The sequence below is a fragment of the Ranitomeya imitator genome, chromosome 3, assembly GCF_032444005.1.
Source record: "Ranitomeya imitator isolate aRanImi1 chromosome 3, aRanImi1.pri, whole genome shotgun sequence".
Taxonomy (NCBI): Eukaryota; Metazoa; Chordata; class Amphibia; order Anura; family Dendrobatidae; genus Ranitomeya; species Ranitomeya imitator.
Genome location: NC_091284.1, coordinates 705430061 through 705449039, shown reverse-complemented (window position 1 = coordinate 705449039; position 18979 = coordinate 705430061). Strand labels below are relative to the sequence as shown.

The following is an 18979-nucleotide window of genomic DNA, read 5'->3' as shown; positions in this document are numbered from 1 at the left end:
AGGAAAAGTGTTGGAGGCGTCGCAGCTACAGCCACAAAATTTTGCACAGTCACACGTCTGGACCCCGAGAGCGTCATAGGCTATGTTGTGAGGTGAAATTTTAACCCCGCGCTTTCCAATTCACCAAACAATTTTGCCCCCATCTACATAATGGGAAAAAATGAAAGGAAAAGTGTAGGAGGCAAATTGACAGCTGCCAGATGTGAACAAGGGGGACTTAAAGAATGAGAGCGATGGCGCCAAAGAGTATATACCGTACAGTTGCTAAGGTGGGGCCCCGACATGGGATACTCACCACACACGGGGATATGAACACACACACAAAATGCGCCACACACTACCACGTGCTTGAACACATATACCACCCTCAGCACACATTTCACCACAAATACACCAACCTCGCCACATAAAAGTTGAAACACAAAAGTCGCCACTCGAAACTCGCCACGCGCAGAACTCGCCACATGCAAAAACTAGGCTCTTGCAAAACTCCCCACAAGTGCAAAACTCACCTCATGGAAAACTCGCCACACGCAAAACTTGCACACGCGGAAAAATTGCCACATGCACAAAAGTTGCAACACATGCAAAAGTTGCCTCACACAAAACTTGCACATACTCAAAAGGCACCACACATAAAACTCGCCACGCGCAAAACTCGCCATGCGCTAAACTTGCTGCACACAACTTGCTACACTAACCTATCACATGCAACTCGACACACAAAAAGTTGCTACACGCATGTTGCCACACAAAACTCATCTCACAAAAGTCGCTACATGCATGTCGCCACACGCAACTCAACACACACAACTTGACAAACGAAACTCGCCCTAAAACACACACAAGTCTGGTATTATCCTTCAAAAATAAAAAAATCTGATTAATAAGTAGACAAACTACAACAAATGTACCATATAGGAAATACGGCAGCTGTCAGTCACATGACCTGTCTATTATGTCTATGTGTGAGCTAATATATACTGCCAGGGGGAGGGCTTCCTGTTGGCTGGGGATTTATCAGGCTGCCAATTTAGCTTACAAATACTGAGGTAAAAATACTGACCAAATAGCATGTGAACGCGGTCTAATACAGGAGGAGATGACACACAGGCATATACTATATACAGGAGAGATGACACACAGGTATATACTATATACAGGAGAGATAACACACAGGTATATACTATATAGAGGAGGAGATGACATACAGGTACATACTATATACAGGAGGAGATGATATACAGGTATATACTATATACAGGAGGAGATGACATACAGGTATATGCTATATATAGAAGATGACACAGGTATATACTATATACAGGAGGAGAGGACATACAGGTATATACTATATACAGGAGGAGATGACATACAGGTATATGCTATATATAGAAGATGACATGCAGGTATATACTATATACAGGGGAGATGACAGGTATATACTATATACAGGAGGAGATGACATACAGGTATATACTATATACAGGAGGAGATGACATACAGGTATATGCTATATATAGAAGATGACATGCAGGTATATACTATATACAGGGGAGATGACACACAGGTATATACTATATACAGGAGGAGATGACATACAGGTATATACTATATATAGAAGGAGATGACATTCAGGTATATACTATATATAGGGGAGATGACACACAGCAGGTATATACTATATACAGGGGAGATGACATACAGGTATATACTATATACAGGAGATGACATACAGATGTATACTATATATAAGGGAGATGACAAACATGTATATACTGAGGTAATGAGGTGAAAATGAGAGGTGTGAGGTGAAAATGAAAAGGTGTGAGTGCAAAATGAGAGGAGTGAGGAAAAATAGTGGAGTGATCAGAAAATGACAGATGTGAGGTTGAAATGACAAGTGTTAGGGGGGAATGAGAGGAGTGAGGGAGAAAATGAGAAATGTGAGGGGGAAAATGAGAGGCGTGGTGGGAAAATAAGAGAAGTGAGGTGCTATAACTAATCACAGATATTTACTATGCCCAGGCAACGCCGGGCTCTTCAGCTAGTGTTAAATATAGGAAAACACGACGCATGCGTTTATATGCGTTACAAACGCAGTGGCAAAAAACGCAAATGTGAAGCCAGCCTAAAACATACAAATATTTACAGTATGTCATCAGCAACAAATAATATTTATTATTAAATAATTGTATCTGAACAAAAAGTAAAATTAATCAATCATCTTGTTATCCAATCTTTGGTTACAAGCTGCCGATATAAGTGGCCCCTGCTGTCGGGGGCCAACTACTGGCTTCACTACTAAGTGATGGGGGCACGTGTAAGACAAACCTGGAACACTGCAGGAGCCAAGTGTGTATTATTGAGTTGAGTATAAGGAAATGTATTTATTTTTTTTTTTTTAAAAAAGGTCATGTGACCCATCTAAATATATATAATTGTCTAAGGGGTACTTCCGTCTGTCTGTCCTTCTGTCACGGTTATTCATTCGCTGATTGGTCTCGGCAGCTGCCTGTCATGGCTGCCGCAACCAATCAGCGACAGGCACAGTCCGATTAGTCCCTCCCCTGCTCTCACTGCCCGACACCCGCTCCATAATCCCCTCCACTCACAGAGGGTTAATGGCAGCAGTAACGGCCCGCTGTGTAACGCACTCCGTTACCGCTGCAATTAACCCTGTGTGTCCCCAACTATTTATTATTGATGCTGGCTATGCAGCATCAATAGTAAAAATATGTCATGTTAAAAATAATAATAATAAAAAAACCTGCTATACTCACCCTCCGCTGCCTTTGCCGCTCCTCGCCACTCTCCCGGGACCGCTCCATTGCAAGCGGCAGCTTCCGGTCCCAGGGCTGGTGTGCAACAAGGACCTGCCGTGACGTCACGGTCATGTGACCACGATGTCATCATAGGTCCTGCTCAGACCAGCCCTGGGATCGGAAGCTGCCGCTTGCAATGGAGCGGTCCCGGGAGAGTGGCGAGGAGCGGCAAATGGTAAGTATAGCAGGACTTCCAACGGGCCTTCGGAAGGTGAGTATATGTTTATTTTTTTTTTTTTTTAAGTCTCTGTGGCTCTGTGCTGGGCAACACACTACGTGGCTGGGCAACACACTACGTGACTGGGCAACACACTACGTGGACATGCATATTCTAGAATACCCGATGCGTTAGAATCGGGCCACCATCTAGTAAAGAAAATAATTGGCCACTATCTTATTTCATGCTGGCAAAATAAATAGTGACTTTTAGGTTATGATTTAGCCACTATAACCACGGCGATAGTGGTCATTGCTGCACAAACATAACAGAAAGGAGAGATTTAACCAGATCAACGAAGCATTAACACAGTAATAGGCATGGAGCAGGGGCGGACACAGACTGCAGAGGGCCCCTGTGCAAGAAATCTTCCCGCTTCCCCCCCCCCCAATAGCGCAACAAAGTTATGTAAACATATAGGCAGGGGTGGGATTCAAATTTTTAACAACAGGTTCTGTGTTTGTGTGTAGGAACACAGTGATATTGCGAAGCTGGGGTCACCACAATCGTATAAAGGTACTGAGGCAACGTTTCGGCCCTGTTGTGGGCCTTTGTCAAGCATCACCACAGGGACGTCAGCACACCGGATCCGCAGCACAAACTGGGATATTTTCCCCTTCCCTGACTTACTTTTTCTCTGCATTTACGCCAAACGTTTTCCCTGGAGCCTGCCTCATGCTACTATCTGTCCCACAATTTCGGGGTACCTTCCACTTTTTTCTTTCTACAACAAGTGAGGTTTGACAAAGGCCCACAACAGGGCCGAAACGTTACCTCAGTACCTTTATACGATTGTGGTGACCCCAGCTTCGCAATATCACTGTGGTGAACATAATAAATTACTTCTCTGCATATGAAAAAACCAAAAACTCGAGTGCGGCTGTTTTTTACTTATTTGTGAAGTTACCTTGGTTCAGCCTGCACCTATCTACATTGACCAGAGTGCACGCCTTTGCTATTTCTATTTTGTGTGTAAGAAAACCACACCCATTTTGTAAGCCACACCCATTTACACACACATCTTTTCCTCAAACATATACAAGTAGGGGCGCAGTTAAACCATGCCTCCCAACTTTTGAAGAGGGGAAAGAGGGATAAAGTTTGTGGCGCGTGCAGCGGCAAATTTTAAGCCATGCCTCTGACGACACCCATTTCACAACTAGTCTCACCCATATCCACATCCGAACCACAGCCATTTAGCACTGCTGATCACACTGTTTCATAAACAGTAATTATAAACAAAAAAATATGGCCACACATGATGCTCCATACTGTATTATGGCCACACATTTACTCCTACACGCGGCTCCGCTCCGTACACCTCATACACACACGGCTCCGCTCCGTACACCTCATACACACACGGCTCCGCTCCGTACACCTCATACACACACACACGGCTCCGCACACCTCACACACACACGGCTCTGCTCCGTACACCTCATACACACACGGCTCCACTCTGTACACCTCGTACACACACGGCTCTGCTACATCCACACTGTAAACAACTCCTGACATTACACATAAGCTTACCGTCTAGCACCATGACAGCACAGCAGAGTCCTGCAATACACGGAGGCCCCTGATCATGTGACTCCTGACTTCTCCCCTCCTGTGACCTCATCACAGGTCCTGAGCAAGCTTCAGTGACTCCTCCCTTCCTGGTCCAGCGTCTGCTACCCGTCACCTCACCGCAGACCACAGCAGTGACAGCCAGCTAGACAGCAGCATAATATATGCTAGCAGGTGAGGAGGGGGGCCCATTTAACTGTCATATCACATGCGTGCAGCAGAGCGGGCCCCCCGGCTTCTCCTGTTAGCAGTAATACTACCGCCGGCTGTCATTCACATTCACTGCTTTGTATGTCCGTTGGGGGGCCCCCTCCCGCTCTGGGCCCCTGTGCGGTTGCACAGGTTGAACAGGCGGTATGTCCGCCCATGGCGTGGAGATCGGTCATAAGATCACAGGCTCGCTGCAATCTACACTCATATTATGCAACAAAAGCTATTCATTTTTAACACGCATTTTGTAGAAACGGCATTGCTGATGTCATCTAGTTGTACAATTTGGCTTATAACAATGTAATGTACATAGTTTGCCACACAATCTGACATCAGTCACAACTACACCCCCCCCCCCCTCCCCCGATGTCCAACAAGTATTATGTACGGGTCCTATTTTAATTAATAGAGCCCTTACACAATATCCCGTGGGGTCAGAAAGTTCCTGAGGAAGCATGGAGCTGTATCTCCAAGTCCAAGGTCAGATCTAGTAGGCCTGAATAAGCTCTAGAAAACCGCATGCCATTATTTATCCCACACTATAAACGGGAAAAGGAAAAATAAAAGGCCAGAATTGCTGTTTTTTTTCTTTTTTTTTTTTTGGGGGGGGGGGGGGGGGGGGGGGGCCATCTTTCCTCCCCCAGAAAATTAAATAGTCCTGGTGCTAATAAAAACACAGAAAAACCTACATGGCTAGACAGACAAATAACTAATGCCACAGAATAAGGGTATCATTAACACAATAATGGAACAACAACAACTCTGCCCATAAAAAAAACTACGACTTGTACAAATACTTTGGAGGAAAAAAAATAGATTTCTAAATTTTTTATTTTTTTTTACACTTAAATGGATACGGCTAGACAATAAAACATATCAGGTTATATTATACTATACCTCAGAATAAGCAGGAGGAGCGTCTGTGTACGGGGGAGCTTGAGAGAGATGCATGGCTGCTGGTGGGTAGGCAGACTGAGTATTGGGAGCCTGGGTTGGGTAGGCTGGAGGAGTTGGGTATTGTTCTGTAGAGGAAGGACCGAAGGAGAAGTAAAAAGGAGGGTGTCAATACATAGGAAACAGAAATATCACATAAAGCAGGCGTTTCTGGCCAATACTTCCATTACATGGTGACCATTAATGAACGCTGCCATGTAATACACTTGGCACGCCGACTGTGGAGATCATTATCAGTTTTTTGTTTTACACAGCACCAACATAATCTGCAGCGCCGCACAGATAGTGTCACCATTTACAACAGTCCTGTCCCAAATAACGCTCACAATCTACAACACCAATTCCAGAAAAAGTAGGTACGCTGTGAATGTGGCGATATGGAAGCAGTGTGCGGTTTCACATTTTCTGGATGAAATACGCACGGCTGTCCCTGATCTAGACGTTGTTCTAAACACTATATAATGCTGAGTATTCAGAACGCCTTTCAACATGTGCAAGTTGCTCACGCCATTGGCACTGATGCAGCCCCATATGGGCAGATAGCTCAAAATCCTCCCTATGGGCAGATACACTCGATGGTCGCTCTTAAGTTCACAGAACACTGCATTCAAGGTTTATACAAAAAAAAAATAAAAAAACAAAACATTTTGATTCATCAAGCACAGAACAATTTTGCATTTTGTGTTAGTAGCCCACTGGAAATGCGCTTTAGCCCAGGAAAGACTGCATCATTTCCCTATTGTGTCGATATATCAATTCTGCTTTGTATGACTCTCCTAAGCAGTTTAGGTCATAGAAAGTTGAATAAAGTGATGGCTTGATATCTGCGATCCGATGCCTTACTCCACACAAATCCATATTCATCTTGTATACGATGAGCTCTTAATATCTATGGGCCCGACACAGATCTCCCTGAGAATTATTATACATGAATAGGGGTGTTACCAGTGTGAGACATGTAATGACTGACAGTCTGCTCTCTATCACACTCGGCTCTGCAGTGAGATCAGAGCTAACACAGAACACACACATTTCCATGCAGAGTTGTCCTCAGTGCTGGCAGCTATCCTGCAGAGCTGTGACTGCTCATAACCAACACAATAGCAGAGGTGAACCTTGTCGCATTACAAACACAACAGGCATCTTTGCAGTTGTCCTTTCGCAAATCTTCAGCTTCCACCTCACAGGCAGCATGTGTGTGCATGCAGGGCTGTGGAGTCGAAGTTGTGGAGTTGGAGCCCATTTTGGTGGAGTCGGAGTCATGGATATTGAGAAGTTGGAGGTTTGACTTACCGACTCCACAGCCCTGTATACAACAGAACTGACAACTCTGCGAGAATACAACTGCACATGTGTTTGTTGTGTCTGTAATGAGACAAGGTTGAAATCTGCTGTACTTTGTTGGTTATATCAAAACCAAAGAATTAAGCTTAAGTCACACTTAGGCTACGTTCAGACTAGCGTTGTGCGACGCGACGCACAACGCACCGAAAAACGCGGCAAAACGCACGCAAAAACGCTGCGTTTTGCGACGCGTGCGTCGTTTTTTGCCGAAAATCGGACGCAAGAAAAATGCAACTTGTTGCGTTTTCTTGGTCCGACGCTTGCGGCAAAAAAGACGCATTTGTCGCAAAACGCAACAAGCAAAAACGCATGTGTCCCCCATGTTAAACATAGGGGCGCATGACGCGTGCGTCGCCCGACGCGGCGCCGACGCACACTAGCACAACGCTAGTCTGAATGTACACTAAACGACTTACCAACGATCACAACCAGCGATACGACCTGGCAGTGATCGTTGGTAAGTCGTTGTGTGGTCACTGGGGAGCTGTCACACAGACCGCTCTCTCCAGCGACCAACAATCAGGGGAAAGACTTCGGCATCGTTGAAACGGTCTTCAACGATGCCGAAGTCCCCAGGTAAACATCGGGTTACTAAGTGCAGGGCCGCGCTTAGTAACCCGATATTTACCCTGGTTACCATTGTAAAAGTTAAAAAAAAAAAAAAAAACAGTACATACTCACATTCTGATGTCTGTCACTTCCCCCGGCGTCCACAGGGTTAAGACTGCTTTTGGCAGGAGCACTGCTAATGCACGTGCTGCTGCCGAGAGCTTCCCTGCTGTTACTGCCGGCGCTGACAGTCAGTTACTGCCGGCGGGGGATGTGACAGACATCAGAATGTGAGTATGTAGTTTTTTTTTTGTTTTGTTTTTTTTTTTACTTTTACAATGGTAACCAGGGTAAATATCGGGTTACCAAGCGCAACCCTGCGTTTATTAACCCGATATTTACCCTGGTTACAAGTGAACACATAGCTGGATCGGCGTCACACACGCCGATCCAGCGATGACAGCGGGTGATCAGCGACCAAAAAAAGGTCCTGATAATTCCCCAGCGACCAACGATCTCCCAGCAGGGGTCTGATCGTTGGTCGCTGTCACACATAACGAGATCGTTAGCGGGATCTTTGCTACGTCACCAAAAGCGTGACGCTGCAACGATATCGTTAACGATATCGTTATGTGCGACTCCCCCTTTACACCGGAACATATGTTGGTGTAGCAGCAATGTGTAGGTGCACATTCATACTGTAGCCATTTAACAGACAATCTAGGAAATAAACAAAATGAGCAAATACCCTGCAGACTTAAAAATGGATGGGTACAGAGCAGGACCCAGATCTGACCGTTCAGACACTTGTTGGGTAACGTCAAGTATCACAGTCCGTATGATGAAACAAGTTTATTGTGGAAATTTACAAGGATTTTTCTACATAATGAAAGCATGCTGAAAAATTACACAAGGAAATTAATATAAAAAATATTAATAAATACCAACATTCAGTTTTAGACCGGTTTTACACAATAATATAATGTACAGTATCAGGCAATAAATCTACAGCCAGTAGAAGAAAAAAAAAGAAGGGGGTGTGAATTCACCTGCAAAAGAAACAAAAATATGCAAAAGTCGGTGGGAGGGACGAACACAAGCCAATAAAATTAGAGCCAATTATGTGTTCAACGAGAGATTTTATCTCTAGCAACAGCTCACACAGGAATATATAAATTATTTTGAAACAATGTATATTAAATGTAGGGTGCCATCATATACGTGAATGACCATAGCCCAATCGTAGGAGAGAGGTCCCGGGATTTTATTTGACGGGAAGTCAGATAGTATAAGAATAAATAATAAATCTACCATATGTATGCATCCCAGAGATGAATAGGGAAAAGATGTAAAAAGAAAAAAAGGGGGGGATGTATATCAGTAATACAATGAAGAGAAGAAAACACCTAAAGAGTCAGGTAATCTCAGATTCAAAAGTCCAGGTATTAGAATAAAGGACCAGAAGATCAGAGGTATATTGAAATAGTAAGACACTTGACCATGAACAGCTATATAGACAAAATGTCCAGCCCAAAAAGGTCTTAACAGTCAGGCCTGGGTCCTGATCTGTCCCTATATATTTTAAGGTCTGCTGACACAGTGAGGAGAACAAGAGTTAAGGTACCTTCACACTGAACGATATCGCTAGCGATCCGTGACGTTGCAGCGTCCTGGATAGCGATATCGTTCAGTTTGACAGGCAGCAGCGATCAGGCCCCTGCTGTGTCATCGCTGGTCGGAGCAGAAAGTCCAGAACTTTATTTCATCGCTGGATCTCCCGCAGACATCGCTGAATCGGCGTGTGTGACGCTGATTCAGCGATGTCTTCACTGGTAACCAGGGTAAACATCGGGTAACTAAGCGCAGGGCCGCGCTTAGTAACCCGATGTTTACCCTGGTTACCAGTGTAAATGTAAAAAAAAAAAACAAATACTACATACTTACATTCTGGCGTCTGTCCTCTCCGGCGCTGTGCTTCTCTTCACTGTGTAAGCGCAGCGGCCGGAAAGCACAGCGGTGACGTCACCGCTGTGCACCGCTTTCCGGCCGGCGCCTAGTACAGAGAAGCAGAGCGCCAGAGAGGACAGACGCCGGAATGTAAGCATGTATTGTTTGGGGTTTTTTTACGTTTACACTGGTAACCAGGGTAAACATCGGGTTACTAAGCGCGGCCCTGCGCTTAGTAACCCGATGGTTACCAGGGGACTTCGGGATCGTTGGTCGCTGGAGAGCGGTCTGTGTGACAGCTCTCCAGCGACCACACAGCGACGCTGCAGCGATCGGGATCGTTGTCTAGATCGCTGCAGCGTTGCTTAATGTGACGGTACCTTTAGGGTCAGTCCCAATTGGGTACACTGTCGTGGTGGGATGGCTTTTACGCTTTTTATTTGAATCAAAATAGTGTCAACTAAGTACCCCATGTACTATTACTATTTACTCACTTACTGCAGGATATTTGCTCATTCTGTTTTTATCTTAGGTGCAAAGAATAAAGCTCCCTATCCTTGGCACGGTAGTGCATATCTCCAGCGCCGCATTCAGTCTCTCGATGACTCCTCTGCTCAGGTGGACCTGATCTTTTCTTGTCTTCAAGAGCTGAAGAGAATTTCTGATCAAGGGCTAGTGCTGGCGGAAACATCAACATTTTCAAACAGTGGATGTACCCATATCAATAAAAATCATTTCTCCTTTTTTCAAATGTGCCCCAATTTAAAATTATTTTTATTTTAAATTGGATTACGTTTGAAAAAGGCTCAGATTGAGCAAAAACGCTCATTTAGATTAGAGTAACAATCAGAATATCAGAAGAGTGAGTGCTGATCGTTTTTGTACTGTATTACTAGGACGCCATCTCTGGATGTGAGCACCACAACGTTGACGGGTGATAACGTGATTCCGTTTATCAACTTTTTACAAGCACTCATGTGACCTGGTTGCAAATTAACCCTCCAGCTGTTTTTCATTGGTACCACTTACCCAGTCTTACCTTAACTAGGTCTGAAAGGTAAGAAGGCATTTATTTTTATTATTATTTTGTTCTGCAGGCTGGTGCCAGTAAGAGGAGGTTGTTAACTCCTTAGTATATTTTCCATGTGCAAGGATTCTGGAGCACTCAGAGGAAACCCATACAAACACAAGGAAAACATACTAACTCTTTGCAGATGATGCGCTTAGTTAAAGAGGTTGTCCACTACTTTAGCGTTGATCACCTATCCTTAGGAGAAATCAGCAATGTCTGATCGTCCAGAGATCGACACCAGTGGCTGGCAATACTCACTTGCAGAGCTGGCTGTCTTGTGGTGGCGGCCGAGCCTTGGTACTGCTCATCCGCCTTCTATTCAAATGAAAATAGAGGCGGATGCGTATTACCCTTCAGCAGCCACTACCAGAAGACGGCCAGCTCCGCGAGTGTTTTCAGCCGGTGGGCGCTACAAACAATGACAGCTAATTGATGAAGGTGCTGGGTGTCAGACAGTGGCCAATTAGACATTGATGATCTCCATCATAAGGATAGACTATCAATACTAAAGTAGTGGACAACCTCTATAAAATTAAAAACAAGAACCATGTCTGCAAATCAACAGTGCTATCCACAGAGCCAGATTGCTGCCAATGGCGGTCATTAGGACTCCAGCGCTGCAAGACCAACAGGGCACCCACCAAAACGCTCAGCCCAGGTAAGTAGGGCATTAATCAGGGAGGCAACACAGAGACCAAAAATGTAACCCTGAGGGAGCTGCAGAGTTCCCAAGCAGGGACTAGAGTATCTATCCATACAACTATAATAAGCCACACACTCCATAGAGGTGGTCTTTATGGAAGAGTGGCCAGAAAAATGCCTTTACTTACACACATAAATTGTAAGGCTCGTTTTGAGTTTGCCAGAAGACATGTCGGAGCCTCCCCAAATGTATGGAGGAAGGTGCTGTGGTCAGATGACACCTTAATTGAACTTTTTGGCCACCAAAGTAAACGCTATTTCTGGCGCCAAACCAACACACCAATCACCCCAAGAACATGGTGGTGGCAGCATCTCGCTCTGGGGATGTTTTATGGCAGCAGGGACAGGGAAAATGGTTTGAGTCAAGAGGAAGATGGATAGTGCGAAATACAGGGATATTCTTGAACAAAACCTGTTTCAAGTCTGTCAGTAATTTGAGACTCAGACGGAGGTTCACCTATCAAGACAATGACCCAAAGCATACTGCTAAAGCAACACTTGGGTGGTTTAAGGGGAAACGTGTAAATGTTTTGGAGTGGCCTAGTCAAAGCCCAGACCTTAATCCAACTGAGAATCTGTGGTGAGACTTCAGGATTGCTGTTCACCAGAGCAAAACCATGTAACCAGCTAACTTGAAGGAGCTGAAGCAGTTTTGCCTTGAGGAATGGGCAAAAATTCCAGTGGCAAGATGTGGAAAGCTCAGACTCAACCAAACCGATTTGCAGCTGTAATTGCAGCAAAAAGAAGGCTCTACAAAGTACTGACTTTAAGGGGTGAATAGCTATGCACACTGAAGTTTTCAGTTATTTTGTACTAGGGGCAGCACTGTGGGTCACAGGTTAGCACTGCAGCGCTGGAGTCCTGGGTTCAAATCCCACCAAGGACAACATCTGCAAGGAGTTTGTAGGTTTTCCCCGTGTTTGAGTGCATTCCCTCCTTGTTCTCCAGTTTCCTGCCACACTCCAAAGACATACTGATAGGAAATCTAGATTGTGAGCCCCAATGGGGACAGTGCCGATAATGTCTGTAAAGCGCTGTGGAATTAATGGCGCTAGATAAGTGAGTAAAATAAATTAAATAAAATGCTGTTTGCTTCACAATTAAAAGAAAAACAAAATGTTCACAGTTGTAGGCATGTTCTTTACATCTAGTGATGCAAACCGTCAAAAAAAAAATTGAAATTCCAGGTTGGGAAGACAAAAAGTGACAATACTTTTGCAATCCATTGTACATAGCAGCCGCAATAAAGTGAGTGTGCCACACTTTGCAGCTACTTACTATTACAGTAGTAGAGGAGTTCCCTAAAAAGAATGAAAAAAGGTTGCCCAGATATGACAAACTTTTAGGTTTGATGCATTATTTAAAGGGAGCCCGTCAGCAGGATTGTGCACAGTAACCTACACACAGTGTGAGGTCGGTGTCATTATACTGATTACAATGATACCTTGGACGAAGAAATCCGTTGTGTGTGTGTGTGTGTGTGTGTGTGTGTGTGTGTGTGTGTGTGTGTGTGTGTGTGTGTGTGTGTGTGTGTGTCAGACTGCTGCTGATAGGTCACTGATCCCTCACCGACCTGCCTCCTACTTTGCATCATGAAAAAAAAAAAAACACAACACACACACCTTCTGCAGACAGGCTCTGGCCATGGCAGCACAATCGCATGTGTATATACAATTAATATGGTTGAGATTATCCTGATATTCAAAAAAAAAAAAAAAAATCCATTTGAAAATGGCGCCCGCCTCACCTGCGCAGTAGCAGCTATCAGTGTATATAGAGGTGATCCGATAGCTACTACTGCGTAGACGGCGCCATCTTGCTAGAGAAAAAAAAAAAAATCAGATCACCTCTATACACACATATAAAGATTAAACAGCCACAAGACGGATTTCATCAAAACAGGTAGCATTGAAATCAGTATAACAGCGCCGACCTGACACTGTCTGTAGGTTACTGAGCACAATCCTGCTGACAGGTTCCCGTTAAATGGGTGGGCCAAGACGTATAATGCACGTTGTAAATATTTGCCTTTAAGCCCTAACCACTTGTCATTTGCTTTACTACAAAATTTCCTACCATTATCCTTATATATTATTTTGAGAGGAGTTTCAGAATGTCTTAGGTGAATAGCCCCAGTTACTTCCCAGCAGCTTCTATAACTCCCAGTTGCCCCCTGAAATAGGACATCATTATGGAATGGCAGCGACATAAGCGGTGGTATGTAACCACAGTGCCACCACCTGATCATGTCCTGTTTCATTATAGGTATGGACCACCCCTTTATTCCTACATTGTGTTAGTGCAAGCAGCTTCTAGAAACGAGTAAATGTGTAGTATAAGGCTGGCGTCACACTAGCGTATTGCATCCAATGCGAGAACATCGGATGCGATATGCTAATGACCCTCGGCTCCTGCTCGCAGCAGAGCAGGAGCCGAGTGTCATGGGTCTGTGCTCCGATTCTCTCGCACAGGGAGGATCGGAGCACAGCTGCGGAGGAGGCGGAGAAATGAATTTCTCCATCTCCTCCATTTCTGGGGTCCGCTTATAGCGCTGTCTCACTCACACCCATAGGCTTATATGGGTGCGAGTGAGCCGAGAGTTTTCCTCGGTCCGAGACAATCGCAGCATGCTGCGATTGTCTCGGACCGAGAAAAACGGCCGACAAAGTCGGCTGGTGGGAGCTGCCCCATATGGTAACATTGGTCCGAGTGCAATGCGATTTTTTATCGCATTGCACTCGGCCGTATTATGGTCTAGTGTGACCCCGGCCTTAAGTCCAATAATAGTATGAAGCCCAGCACATGATGGTTTAAAGTCCAATAATTTTTTATCGTGAATCCAGTAAAGAGACTGTCAGCACAGGATGACTGCTTAACCTAAAGGTACAGTTACACTAAACGACTTACCAACGATCACAACCAGCGATACGACCTAGCCGTGACTGTTGGCAAGTCGTTGTGTGGTCGCTGGGGAGCTGTCACACAGACCGCTCTCTCCAGCGACCAACGATCAGGGGAACGACTTTGGCATCGTTGAAACTGTCTTCAACGATGCCGAAGTCCCCGGGTAAACATTCGCTGTGCTCTGCTTTACGGCCGGCGCTGACAGTCAGTACAGGGAAGCTGACGCCGGGGGAAGTGACAGACATCGGAATGTGAGTATGTACTGTTTTTATTTTTTTTTTTACTTTTACAATGGTAACCAGGGTAAATATCGGGTTACTAAGCGTGACCCTGCGCTTAGTAACCCGATATTTACCCTGGTTACAAGTGAACACATCGCTGGATCGGCGTCACACACGCCGATCCAGCGATGACAGCGGGTGATCAGCGACCAAAAAATATGTGTGACTCCCCCTTTACACCGGAACATATGTTGGTGTAGCAGCAATGTGTAGGTGCACATTCATACTGTAGCCATTTAACAGACAGAATCTAGGAAATAAACAAAATGAGCAAATACCCTGCAGACTTAAAAATGGATGGGTACAGAGCAGGACCCAGATCTGACCGTTCAGACACTTGTTGGGTAACGTCAAGTATCACAGTCCGTATGATGAAACAAACAAGTTTATTGTGGAAATTTACAAGTGTCACACACGCCGATTCAGCGATGGCAGCGGGTGATCAGCGACCAAAAAAAAAAGGTCCTGATCATTCCCAGCGACAAACGATCTCCCAGCAGGGGCCTGATCGTTGGTCGCGGTCACGCATAACGATACGTTGACGATATAGTTGCTACGTCACAAAAAGCGTGACGTTGCAACGATATCGTTAACGAAATCGTTATGTGTGAAGGTACCTTAAGTCCTGCCGCTCAGTGATTCATGGCGGGGCCATTTATATACACACACCTTTTCACCTGCTTGGTTTTCCCCTCTATCTGCATCCCAACTCTGACAGCTCTGGCTTCATAAAGCCAGAGAAAAGTGGAGATAGAAAACAAGCAGGTAACATAGTAACATAGTTAGTAAGGCCGAAAAAAGACATTTGTCCATCCAGTTCAGCCTATATTCCATTATAATAAATACCCAGATCTACGTCCTTCTACAGAACCTAATAATTGTATGATACAATATTGTTCTGCTCCAGGAAGACATCCAGGCCTCTCTTGAACCCCTCGACTGAGTTCGCCATCACCACCTCCTCAGGCAAGCAATTCCAGATTCTCACTGCCCTAACAGTAAAGAATCCTCTTCTATGTTGGTGGAAAAACCTTCTCTCCTCCAGACGCAAAGAATGCCCCCTTGTGCCCGTCACCTTCCTTGGTATAAACAGATCCTCAGCGAGATATTTGTATTGTCCCCTTATATACTTATACATGGTTATTAGATCGCCCCTCAGTCGTCTTTTTTCTAGACTAAATAATCCTAATTTCGCTAATCTATCTGGGTATTGTAGTTCTCCCATCCCCTTTATTAATTTTGTTGCCCTCCTTTGTACTCGCTCTAGTTCCATTATATCCTTCCTGAGCACCGGTGCCCAAAACTGGACACAGTACTCCATGTGCGGTCTAACTAGGGATTTGTACAGAGGCAGTATAATGCTCTCATCATGTGTATCCAGACCTCTTTTAATGCACCCCATGATCCTGTTTGCCTTGGCAGCTGCTGCCTGGCACTGGCTGCTCCAGGTAAGTTTATCATTAACTAGGATCCCCAAGTCCTTCTCCCTGTCAGATTTACCCAGTGGTTTCCCATTCAGTGTGTAATGGTGATATTGATTCCTTCTTCCCATGTGTATAACCTTACATTTATCATTGTTAAACCTCATCTGCCACCTTTCAGCCCAAGTTTCCAACTTATCCAGATCCATCTGTAGCAGAATACTATCTTCTCTTGTATTAACTGCTTTACATAGTTTTGTATCATCTGCAAATATCGATATTTTACTGTGTAAACCTTCTACCAGATCATTAATGAATATGTTGAAGAGAACAGGTCCCAATACTGACCCCTGCGGTACCCCACTGGTCACAGCGACCCAGTTAGAGACTATACCATTTATAACCACCCTCTGCTTTCTATCACTAAGCCAGTTACTAACCCATTTACACACATTTTCCCCCAGACCAAGCATTCTCATTTTGTGTACCAACCTCTTGTGCGGCACGGTATCAAACGCTTTGGAAAAATCGAGATATACCACGTCCAATGACTCACCGTAGTCCAGCCTATAGCTTACCTCTTCATAAAAACTGATTAGATTGGTTTGACAGGAGCGATTTTCTCATAAACCCATGCTGATATGGAGTTAAACAGTTATTCTCATTGAGATAATCCAGAATAACATCCCTCAGAAACCCTTCAAATATTTTACCAACAATAGAGGTTAGACTTACTGGCCTATAATTTCCAGGTTCACTTTTAGAGCCCTTTTTGAATACTAGGAAGGAATTTGTAATTAGAGTTAATTTTGTAATCCTTATGGAGCGAAGCGTATACATGAAAAGAGGCAAGATGAACAACTACCAGAATATCTGGGGGGTTTGGTTGGACTTTCCCAGATTGGTTTCCCCAGAACTCATCAAAAATAGGATATTAGGGTTATAAAAGAGTGTACGGGAAGAAAAACATTAGACTCGAACAAAGAAGAACCAGGAAAACATACTCAGAAGGGAGGTAAGAACATTTCTAAAACAATCCACAGCAAAGAGATTGGAACAAAACAAAATCCTCTAAACTGCATGCTCGCAAACGCCAGAAGCCTGACAAACAAGATGGAAGAACTAGAAGCAGAAATATCTACAGGTAACTTTGACATAGTGGGAATAACCGAGACATGGTTAGATGAAAGCTATGACTGGGCAGTTAACTTACAGGGTTACAGTCTGTTTAGAAAGGATCGTAAAAATCGGAGAGGAGGAGGGGTTTGTCTCTATGTAAAGTCTTGTCTAAAGTCCACTTTAAGGGAGGATATTAGCGAAGGGAATGAGGATGTCGAGTCCATATGGGTCGAAATTCATGGAGGGAAAAATGGTAACAAAATTCTCATTGGGGTCTGTTACAAACCCCCAAATATAACAGAAATCATGGAAAGTCTACTTCTAAAGCAGATAGATGAAGCTGCAACCCATAATGAGGCCCTGGTTATGGGGGACTTTAACTACCCGGATATTAACTGGGAAACAGAAACCTGTGAAACCCATAAAGGCAACAGGTTTCTGCTAATAACCAAGAAAAATTATCTTTCACAATTGGTGCAGAATCCAACCAGAGGAGCAGCACTTTTAGACCCAATACTATCTAATAGACCTGACAGAATAACAAATCTGCAGGTGGTTGGGCATTTAGGAAATAGCGACCACAATATTGTGCAGTGTCACCTGTCTTTCACTAGGGGGACTTGTCAGGGAGTCACAAAAACACTGAACTTTAGGAAGGCAAAGTTTGACCAGCTTAGAGATGCCCTTAATCTGGTAGACTGGGACAATATCCTCAGAAATAAGAATACAGATAATAAATGGGAAATGTTTAATAACATCCTAAATAGGCACTGTAAGCGGTTTATACCTTGTGGGAATAAAAGGACTAGAAATAGGAAAAACCCAATGTGGCTAAACAAAGAAGTAAGACAAGCAATTAACAGTAAAAAGAAAGCATTTGCACTACTAAAGCAGGATGGCACCATTGAAGCTCTAAAACTATAGGGAGAAAAATACTTTATCTAAAAAACTAATTAAAGCTGCCAAAAAGGAAACAGAGAAGCACATTGCTAAGGAGAGTAAAACTAATCCCAAACTGTTCTTCAACTATATCAATAGTAAAAGAATAAAAACTGAAAATGTAGGCCCCTTAAAAAATAGTGAGGAAAGAATGGTTGTAGATAACGAGGAAAAAGCTAACATATTAAACACCTTCTTCTCCACGGTATTCACGGTGGAAAATGAAATGCTAGGTGAAATCCCAAGAAACAATGAAAACCCTATATTAAGGGTCACCAATCTAACCCAAGAAGAGATGCGAAATCGGCTAAATAAGATTAAAATAGATAAATCTCCGGGTCCGGATGGCATACACCCACGAGTACTAAGAGAACTAAGTAATGTAATAGATAAACCATTATTTCTTATTTTTAGGGACTCTATAGCGACGGGGTCTGTTCCGCAGGACTGGCGCATAGCAAATGTGGTGCCAATATTCAAAAAGGGCTCTAAAAGTGAACCTGGAAATTATAGGCCAGTAAGTCTAACCTCTATTGTTGGTAAAATATTTGAAGGGTTTCTGAAGGATGTTATTCTGGATTATCTCAATGAGAATAACTGTTTAACTCCATATCAGCATGGGTTTATGAGAAAATCGCTCCTGTCAAACCAATCTAATCAGTTTTTATGAAGAGGTAAGCTATAGGCTGGACTACGGTGAGTCATTGGACGTGGTATATCTTGATTTTTCCAAAGCGTTTGATACCGTGCCGCACAAGAGGTTGGTACACAAAATGAGAATGCTTGGTCTGGGGGAAAATGTGTGTAAATGGGTTAGTAACTGGCTTAGTGATAGAAAGCAGAGGGTGGTTATAAATGGTATAGTCTCTAACTGGGTCGCTGTGACCAGTGGGGTACCGCAGGGGTCAGTATTGGGAACT

At 44.0% G+C, this 18979-nt stretch overlaps 1 protein-coding gene across 1 annotated transcript in view; it reads right to left on the bottom strand.

The window, feature by feature from the left end:
- Positions 1 to 18979, bottom strand: part of DAZAP2 (DAZ associated protein 2) — a 49067-nt gene that overhangs the window by 16565 nt on the left and 13523 nt on the right. The window contains exon 2 of the mRNA XM_069758626.1: positions 5725 to 5849. Within this exon, the coding sequence (XP_069614727.1) occupies positions 5725 to 5849 (125 nt within the window). The remainder of the gene's footprint in view (positions 1 to 5724; positions 5850 to 18979) is intronic.